General features: G+C 64.1%; 1 protein-coding gene across 2 annotated transcripts in view; it reads right to left on the bottom strand.

Moving 5' to 3' along the window:
• LOC105518415 (inverted formin-2) overlaps positions 1-9,130 on the bottom strand; it is a 12,872-nt gene extending 3,742 nt beyond the window's left edge. The window contains exons 1-15 of one of the 2 annotated variants that reach the window (XM_011951402.1): positions 9,072-9,130; positions 8,493-8,644; positions 8,349-8,410; positions 7,691-7,793; positions 7,367-7,452; positions 6,884-6,984; positions 5,919-5,989; positions 5,738-5,845; positions 5,178-5,248; positions 4,320-4,440; positions 3,885-4,049; positions 3,567-3,669; positions 3,265-3,426; positions 2,010-2,663; positions 1,526-1,582 (exon numbers count right to left, since the gene is read on the bottom strand). In XM_011951402.1, coding sequence (XP_011806792.1) covers positions 1,527-1,582; positions 2,010-2,663; positions 3,265-3,426; positions 3,567-3,669; positions 3,885-4,049; positions 4,320-4,440; positions 5,178-5,248; positions 5,738-5,845; positions 5,919-5,989; positions 6,884-6,984; positions 7,367-7,452; positions 7,691-7,793; positions 8,349-8,410; positions 8,493-8,644; positions 9,072-9,117 — 2,061 coding nt within the window. In that variant the 5' untranslated portion in view covers positions 9,118-9,130 and the 3' untranslated portion in view covers position 1,526. The remainder of the gene's footprint in view (positions 1-1,525; positions 1,583-2,009; positions 2,664-3,264; positions 3,427-3,566; positions 3,670-3,884; positions 4,050-4,319; positions 4,441-5,177; positions 5,249-5,737; positions 5,846-5,918; positions 5,990-6,883; positions 6,985-7,366; positions 7,453-7,690; positions 7,794-8,348; positions 8,411-8,492; positions 8,645-9,071) is intronic. The other variant, XM_011951403.1, reaches the window with a different exon arrangement.
• Positions 9,131-9,136: the final 6 nt, after the last annotated feature.

Consider the following 9,136-nt stretch of genomic DNA (forward strand, 5'->3'; position numbering starts at 1 on the left):
AAAAATTAGCCAGCCGTGGTGGCACGTGCCTGTGGTCCCAGTTACTCAGGAGGCTGAGGCAGGAGAATCACTTGAACCTGGAAGGTGCAGGGTGCAGTGAGCTGAGATCACCACTGCACTCCAGTCTGGGCAACAGAGTGAGACTGTCTTGAAAAAATAAATAAATAAAAATAAATTAAAAATAAAAAGTTGGGGAGAGAAGAGGACGATTCCTTCCTCCTGCCCTCAGCCGCCTGTGTGGCAGGAGCTGGGGTGGGCGGAGGCTAAGCACGTACAGAAGGTTCAGGAGAGAACCGGGTGGAGCACGGAGCTGGCACTGAGCACGTCCATCTTTCACTGGACCACTGTCAGACGTGGCTGCCCGCCCCAAGCCTGCATGCTCCACTGTTCCTCACACTCAGGGACAGCAAGTCCAAGTTCCAGCCTCTAAGGGAGATGCCAGCACCTTTCTAAAAATACATGTGGGTGCTTCACACCAGAGAGCCACACTCGGAAGATGGCCCTAGAAGCAAAAGCTGGACCCCAGGGTGAAGGCCGTGCCCCCACAGTGAGGACAGACTGTCTGGAGAAGCTTCTCTGGGCTCGAGACCGCCCTTGCCTCTGACGGGCACCAGCAGACCTCACATGTCTTAAGCCTCAGCCCCAGGCCCAGCGGTCACAGCATATCTGCGATGCACGGACGCTGGGCTCGCTCTGAGCAAGGCTGGAGGTGCTGGAAGACGCCACCACCTGGGCTCACAGAGCTCACGAGCGGCCAGGCTGGACCTTCTGGTTCTCTGTTCTAGCTCCTCCTCCACCCAGCGCAGACTGGTCTGTCTAGCTGGATGCATCGGCCTCTCCAGCCCTGTGGACGGACCTGGCTGACTGACCCTTGCCTGGGGGCCCCCCAGAAGACGCCGTGTGCCGGGGGTAATCTGCATCTCCACAGACCCACCCACGGCCTCGGGGTAGAAGGATACTGTCCAACAGGAGGGGGCTGCAGTGTGCCTGTCCCTGGCAGCATCTGCCCTTGGGACTGTCCCTGTCTCCTCACAGACTTCCTGGGGACATGCTCCAGCAGGCCCCACCCCATCGACACACTCAGAGTGAAGATATCGCTCCACTGACAGACAGAGCAGGAAAGCCACAGGGTTACTGGGACTGCAGTGAGGGCCAGGACAGCAGACAGGAGCAACCTCAGCCTGTCCTGCCAGCCAGGAGGTCCCGCCCACGCCCCGGATCCTGCTCACTAAGGGAGCCCGGCTAGCCCTGCCACCTGCCCTCCCGAGGCCTGCATGCCCGGAGCCAGCGCTGAGGTTTTGTCTTGCCTGCAGAAGGCACCAGGTGAGCAGATAACCTGCGGAGAGGGAGGGGACAAAGGGGGGAGCCCACCACCAGGGCCGCAGGAGAGGCGAGGCCACACTGATGCACTACGCGGGCTGGAGAGAAGCCAGGTTAGTGTCCCGGAGGGGTTTGGGCAGCAAGCTCTGGCCCCACTGCCCTGCAGCTGCTGTTAGCCCCCACGGAGCGCCGGCCGCGCACGTACCTTACTGGATCACACATGGTTTCTTTGTTTTATTAGCATCAGAATCAGGGGGAACCTCTGCTTTCAAATAAAAGAAATGCACTCAACGGCTTATCACACAGGAGCAACCCTGACTCAGAGCGGGTGGGGCTGGGGGGCCCGGGACAGCCATGCCAACACCCTCCGAGGGCTGCCCGGTTCTCTGGCCACTAAGCTGCATGGCAACCACTAGCCTGGGACCTGGTGCCCAGTGTCCGCCCCTTACTCCCTAACGGAGGTGGGGTGAAGGCGGGAATTAGCGGGTTGGAGAAACAGTTGCATGGGCCACGGCAGCCCAGAAAGCCACCCCCTGGTGGATGCGCTGCTGCCTCCTCTCCCGCGCCGCGCCCAAGTCACCTGTCCCGGGTGCTGCTGGAACTTGCAATGCCCAGTGGGGAAGGGGAGGGACCGGCTGGGTGCCAGCGCCCTGGCATGGGAAGGTACCCAGGGCCCCTCCCTGAGTTACCTTCCTGGCTCCTGGAGGGACGCTTCTTCCGTCGCTTGCCAGTCCCTTTTGAGGCCCGGCCCCGGGCCCTGGGGAGTGTGCCTGACCCTGAGGAGTCGGTCACCGCATCCTCGGAGAAAGACTTGTCCAGGGATGTATCCAGCGCGGACTCTGGGGCTGTATCCTCCTCGTCCTCGTCCCCATCCTCACCCGGACCTGCCGCAGGTGGTCTGGCACCACGGCTGTGCACTGCGTCCTCCAGCCCCTCGCTTGTGCTGTCGGCCTCGGCCTGGAGGACGCCCAGCAAGGACGTGGGATCCTTGGCATCTTGGCTTGAACTTCCAGCTGCAGGGGGCTTGTTGCCGGAGAACTTGAGGGGCTTCAGGGCCTGAGCACCTCCCAGAGTCACTGGCCAGGCCCCCTCCAAGGGTTGGGGGCACTGGGCCTCCTCGGTGGTTAGGACGTCGCTGGCATCCTCATACCAGGAAGAACGCCTCTCCAGGGGCGGGGGACCACCCTCCTCCGACTGCTCCAGGGTGGGCTGAGGGCAGGGGGTCACGGCGTCTACAAGGTCCCAGCCCCGGGACTCGCTGGCCATTGTAGCATCAAGGTCGGGCTTAGAGGTGGGACAGTGTGTGCCGCCCACGGGCTCTCCTGCAGAGCTACTAGTGGCCACTGGATGGAGGGACACGCCAGTGAGGGGCAGGCACCCTGCCCGGGAGCCAGCCCAAGCGCAGCCTCCTCCATCCCGCTGTCTACCTGAACGTCCTGCAAAGCCTCCTCCCCAGGAAGCCTCCTCTGATGTCTCAGAGCAGGACCTGGCCTCAGCGTCCTTGGTCTGTCTACACTGTGGCAGGGCGGGGGACCCTGGGCCACACCATCCCCAGCACCCTGAGGCAGCCACCCCAGGAATGGGGTCCTCCCACCAGGGCTTTGCCGCCTGCCTTTCCTGCCACCTCTAGCACCCTCAGCCCAGGGGCATGTGTCAGTGGGCCTGGCCTCATCTCTTAGGAGCCCAGCAGGCTGGGCCGCTACTTCAGCACTAGGGGCAGGGCCTGTTGTTACAGTGGAGGAGTTGGAGTGAGTGGAGGGAGGGATGAGGGATGAGAGCTGAGCGGCCACCACCTGCCCCCTCGGCTGTCCCTAGTCTTAGGGGCCTCCAGGGCAGTCCAGGGAGAGGAGAGGGCTTTCCAGTGAAGTCAAGAGGGCTTCCTAGAGGCACAGGGTAGGGACAGTGGCAAGGGGACCATGAGGAGGCAGTGGGAGAGGGTCTTACCAGGCTCTGTGGCTCTTGGGGGATCCATGGAGGCCACCTTGCTGCCCCCGTCGGTGTCCCCACGGCCCCGGGCCGTCTTCCGCAGCTGGAAGCCCTTCCTGATGTCGGCCAGCAGGGCATCGATGACACACACCTCCTCCTGCTTCCCGGGCCCCTTCCTGACTGAGGAGCGTGGGACACTCAGAGAGCCGCACGGGGACCCTGGAGCCCACCTAGAGGGCTGGGGGTCATGGGGAGGCTGGAGCACAGGCAAGGATCCCAGAACTGCCCCGTCCCTGCCCAGCCAGCCGGCCCAGCCTCACCAGGCTTCCCATCCTCTCCCCGAGGCCGCCGCGCCTCCTCCTCCGCCAGCTGCTGCTTCCTCCTCTCTGCCTTCGCCGCCTGCTCCTTCCGGTCCTTGTTCTCCTGCACTGGCAGATGTGGCCCCGTCACCCCAGCGTGGCACACCTCAGGGGCTCCGTGGGCCTGGGCGTCACCCTCCCTGAGCCTCAGCAGCGCAAGGCCCACACGGCTGTGTCCACCCGACGAAGGGTGCCTCTGCCCCTCCTGCTGGAGGAAGGTCAGGGGCCTCAGGACCCCACTCTAGCCAGACAGGCTGTGCCCTGCCAGGCTGCCCCCACCTTCAGGGCGCGGAGGAAGAGGTCCCGGAAGGCCTTCATGGTGCCGAACGTGTCCTCCAGGGACAGCTGCCGGGCGTCCTCACACAGGTAGTCGGCCAGCTCCCGCTGCTTCTGCTCAATGGCCTCAAACAGCTCATCCAGTGCCCGGAAGGCCGAGATGCTGGCCTGGGGGTAAGGGCACGTGATGGTCCTGTGAGAGCCCCGCGTGGGCACCACCTAGGGTTAGGCCCTGGGTTGTAGGACGGTGGTGGCCACAGGGACAGGCCCTGAGGACAGTGGTCTCTGAGAAGGAGCAGGGGCCTGTACCCTGACCATGCACACTGGGGACCCTCGGTCCCCAGGATCCACCCTGGAGCCAGGAGATAGCACAGCCACTCGCCCGGCTCGCTTGATCAGGGCAGCTTCTGCCAGCCCCAGGCCCAGGTGCCCACTTGCCTGGAGGCGCTCAGTGTACTGCTCCTGGACCTCGGCCACCGAGGCGGACACCTTCCGCTCAGTCTCCAGAAGCTTCTTCAGGTTGGAGCTGGCCTCTGAGCGGATGATCTCCAGGTTGATCCTGAAAGGTGAGGAGGGCCAGGCAGAGACAGCAACAGCTGACGCCAGCCTTGCTGGGACAGGGGAGCCCCTCCCCTGCACAGGCCCTGGTGCCCCACTGCGCACACTGCAGGCTGCACTCTGAGGCCCCACCTGCAGTCTTGGGGTTGAGTGCCTGTTCCAGCTGGCCCTCAGCCCTCTGTGGGCATCTGAGCGGGGACCCTAATGGTCAGCCTGTCCTACTGGCCTAGCTCTCCCCAAGGCTGAGCAGCTCCTGGGCCAGAGAACCTTACAGGGCAGGTGGAGCCTGGGAAGGACCCTGTGCTAGGGGCCCGGACTGCATAGTGGGGTGGCCCAGGCTGCCCTCCTGCCTGGGTTGTGTGACCCAGGAGGTGACACTGCTTTCCGGGGCCTCTTTTTCCTCATCTATACGATGAGGGAGGCCCAAGCCTGCTCGCGGCTGTGGTGAAGGTTCAACTCGGGAAGGGGCTGTATTAGACCTGCCCCTGGTGTGACCCTGACCTGGCCAGCCCTTGCCCCCTCTAGGCCTGTTTCCTCACTTAAGTCAGAAGGGGATAGACCATGGCAGACATGGTCCTGTCCCAGAAGGAAAGCATTCTATTGGGCAGGGCTCCTAAGGGCGCCGGGGCTGTGCTGCCGCTGTGAGACTCAGTCCTGGCGGGCAGCCACCTCACTGGCTGGGGACAGAAGTCAGGCCCCCGCCTGGCTGAGGGGTGTGGGCTGGCAGGAGCTGCCTACCCTGCCGCTTGCGAGGGCTGCTCCAGGTCCCGGGGCAGCTGCAGGAGGTCGGGGTGGCTCTTTTCCGCTTCCTGCAATGGGACACGTCCAGTGAGATCCACTGTGACCACGCTCCGCCTGGGGATGCCCATTCCCACTCCCCCAGCTCTAACCCTTCGCAATGCCCATTCCCACTCCCCCAGCTCTAACCCTTCGCAATTAAGGTCCAGAAAACCCCTGCCACTCCAGACCCTCAAATCTTTCCCTTGGGCCTGGCTATGACTTTGTGATGTTTCTGCTTTTCCTAGGGACTGTCCCCCCAGACCAGGGGTAGGTATCCTGGGGAGGGACAAGGCTCATTCAGGGGAGCCAGTGCTGCAGGAAGGAAGGGGTGCTGGGAGGGATGGGGGCACGGCTCTGACTGAGGCTGCTGGCTCTAGATGGGGTCCTGAGACAGGGAGACCGGCAGTCTGAGTGGTGGGCACGGGGTGGGTATGGCCCCTACACCTCTACACTGCAGGTCTAGGGGGACCTGAAGCCCTGCCATCACGCCCCTGCTGGTGCCTGCCGCCTCGGCCCACCTCCAGCACGTGGTGCAGCAGCGTCACACGGTTCTGCTGGGACTTGGTCTCCGTGAGCTTCAGCAACGTGCTGATCTTGAAGCCGTCAGCATCACCGGTGTGGCTGCCCTGGGAGAGGCCGGGAGTGAGTCTTGCAAGCCCCAGGCAGGCCAGGTGGGATGGGGAGCTGCCCCTGACTTACGTAGTTGAGGAAGTTCCCAATTCTCAGGATCAGCTGGCAGAAGATGGGCAGCTGGCGGCTGGTGAGCAGGCCTGCAGGGGCAGCCAGGGGTGGAGAAGGGCTCTTGGTTCGGAGCCCCCAGATGCCCTGGCGGTGGGGTGTGGTCCTGCTTGCCAGCGCCCCTGCACTCCCTGGCTCCTCCCCAGGCTCAGCCCAGCACCGTAAGGGACACAGGACAGGGCCTGGGGACTGCAAACCCTCCACCGATGGGAGTGGACACCTCCAGTGTGCCTGACAGATGTGAACTGTGCCTCACTGGTCCGTACCTGTCCCTCTCCCTGCCCAGTGGCTGTGGCAGGTCTCCGAGCATCCCCTTTCAGAGATGGTACCGCGTGTGTGCACTTGTGTCTGTACAGGTATGTGAGAGTGTGTGTGTGGGGGGGCGTGTACGTGTGTCTGTCCTGTGTGCATGTGTGTGCCTGTGCTCGTGAGCTTCTGTGTGTGCACGTGCCCGAGTGGCGGTGGGCATGTGTGTGCACGTGCCCGAGTGGCGCTGTGCATGTGTGTGCACGTGCCCGAGTGGCGGTGTGCATGTGCCCGAGTGGCGGTGGGCATGTGTGTGCACGTGCCCGAGTGGCGCTGTGCATGTGTGTGCACGTGCCCGAGTGGCGGTGTGCATGTGCCCGAGTGGCGGTGGGCATGTGTGTGCACGTGCCCGAGTGGCGCTGTGCATGTGTGTGCACGTGCCCGAGTGGCGGTGTGCATGTGTGTGCACGTGCCCGAGTGGCGGTGGGCATGCGTGTGTCTGTGCGTCCAGCAGGTGTGTGCACCAAGGTGGTGGCAACAAGGTGGTTTTTGGAGTGGTGAAGGCTGGCACCCTTGGGTGCTCTTAGCAGCCATTATGATACTGGCAGTAGCAGGGGCCCCGAGCAGCCCTCTGGCTCTAGTTCGGAGGCCTGTCCCTCCTGCACACGTGCCCCACTCACTTTCGCAGGCGGCCAGCACCAGCTGGGCCTTGGGCCGCACCATGTCCAGCACGGCGGCCGCGCCCTCACACAGCAGCATGCACTCGATTCGCAGCTGGTAGCTGGGGATGGTACAGACAGGGATCAGTGGCCTGAATACCCTCCCTGTCCCTGCCAGAGGGGCACGCAGCACAGGGCTCTGGCTTGGGTGGTGGGCAAAGGGAGGGAGTTTCCACTGCCTGCCCCATCCAACAGGCACCCTCCTGGGCCTGTGCAGAGCGGGAACCAGTTGCTCCAGAGGCCTCGAGCCTCACACTTTGAGGGGAAGGACTGGGGGTGGGGCTCGAGCGATGTTTAGAAGCCCGACAGCTGCAACGCCGCTCCTGGAGCCCGGGGCAGCCATTGGCACAGCCCCTTCTCTACCCTGGTTGGGCCCTGCTCCCTATTCCTTCTCTCCTCCCACCTAGGGCCCAGGCCCTGGGGTCTGAGGGCGGCTGTGCTCACCAGGGAATGGCCAGCAGGAGGAGGTAGAAGTGGTCGGCGTTGGCCAGCTTGGCTCGCTCCTCTGTGAATGCCCGCAGGTTCTCAATCTGCCAGGAGGAGGACGGCGTGTGGGATCCCCCCACACCAGCTTCCCGCCCTCCCGGACTGCCCGCTGGGCTCAGCCCCTCCAGTCCCATCACAGCTCCCTGTGGCTCACAGTTCACGGCAGAGGTGGGGCTGGGATGCCTCCCTTCTCTGTCTCCCTCCTGGGAGGAGCCCCGGGGACAGCCTCTCCCTTGGTTGGTGGCACTAACTGGAGGCAGGGGGTGGGGGTGGTCCTCTCACCTCGTGCTTCTCTGGAAGGAGCTTAAGGAGCTGTTTGAGAACCTCCACATCAAACTTGGTGGTATCACCGGCCCGGATCATAGCAGCGACCTCCTCGTTGGAGCTGGAGCAGGGAGAGGACCGGGCAGGGGCGGGTGGACCATGAGTCAACCCCACCCAGCCTCTTTGGGACCCCGCCTGGCAGGGTCTCCCCACGCAGTCATGGGGTGGCCAGGGCAGGTGGGACACAGGGCGGTCGAGTTGTCTGCCCACGGTCATGCGGTGAAGGGGACCCAGACTGACTCCTACCCTCGCTCTCCCTCCATGGGCCCTGCTCGGGAGATGTAGGGTGGGTCAGTCCAGCCAGCTCCCTTGGGCCCGTGCTGGACACCGCAGCAGGAAAGGACTAGGGGGCTGAGAGTCAGGGCCCAGGTCCTCGCCCTGGTTTAGCCACTGCTTGTCTGTGGCCTTGTGGGGAGGTCCCAGCGCTCCCTCCCCAGGAGCCTGGACAGCCCCTAGCTGGGGCAGCATGGGGCTATTCCCCGCCCACTATCCTGCCCAGGGGATACAGTATGCACTTCCCATGGTGGCCTGCAGAGGGCACCGCTGGGCCCAAGTCGGGAGGCTCAGGTGGAGGTGAGGCTCCGTGGCCTGGGATGGGGCCACCTCTGTCACTCACCACTTAAATTGCTTCAGGAAGATGTTGAGGTTCAGGCTCTTCTTGGCATCGAGGAAAGTGATCTGGAAAAGCCCCACCCAACAGGCTGGTACCGGAGGGTGACCTGGCAGGTGGCCCCGGTCTGAGTCCCCTCCCCGTCCCCACCTCCTTGGGCTCCTTCCTGGCCGGTGCGGCTGCTGTGGTGGGCTCCTTGGGCTTGGCCGCAGGGAAGGAGAAGAGCTGCTCGATGCTGGAGAAGTCAGGCTCCACAGTCTCAGCATCGGGGCTGCTCAGGGACGCCCACATAGAGTTGTGCTCTGTTGGGTGGGCACATGGCCAGTGAGGCTCTTGCAGCCCCGGGGCCTGGTGATCCAGCAGGCAAGGACTGGAGCCTCCCAGAGGGTCTAAAGGATGACCTGCCTGGGGCCCAGCAGGTCCGGCATACAGCAGGCACCCTACCTCCCTACCTGAGGACCTGTAGCCGGGCCCCAGGGCACCATGGCACCCCAGGCACACTGGCTCATGGGAGCAAGTGGAAGGGGGTCCTCAGAGGTAGCCCCGGCCCTGCTCCTCCCCCGTCCCCACCTCAACCACAGGTGCCGAGCCCAGAGCAAGGGCCAGGCTGCCCTGGCCACGCACGGGCAGGACACGCACACAAGTTCCATGTGCCACCTGCCCCTCTCCCCAGCAGAGACCAGCCCCTGTCCTGGGGGAAGCTTCTCTTGGGGGTCTGGGGACCCTCACCACGTGCCACGTTGGATGGCAGCTTCTGCCAGTTCAGTTTCTTCATGCGCAGTGCGGGTGGGTTC

The sequence above is a fragment of the Colobus angolensis genome, unplaced genomic scaffold (assembly GCF_000951035.1).
Source record: "Colobus angolensis palliatus isolate OR3802 unplaced genomic scaffold, Cang.pa_1.0 Scaffold32, whole genome shotgun sequence".
NCBI classification, from domain to species: domain Eukaryota; kingdom Metazoa; phylum Chordata; class Mammalia; order Primates; family Cercopithecidae; genus Colobus; species Colobus angolensis.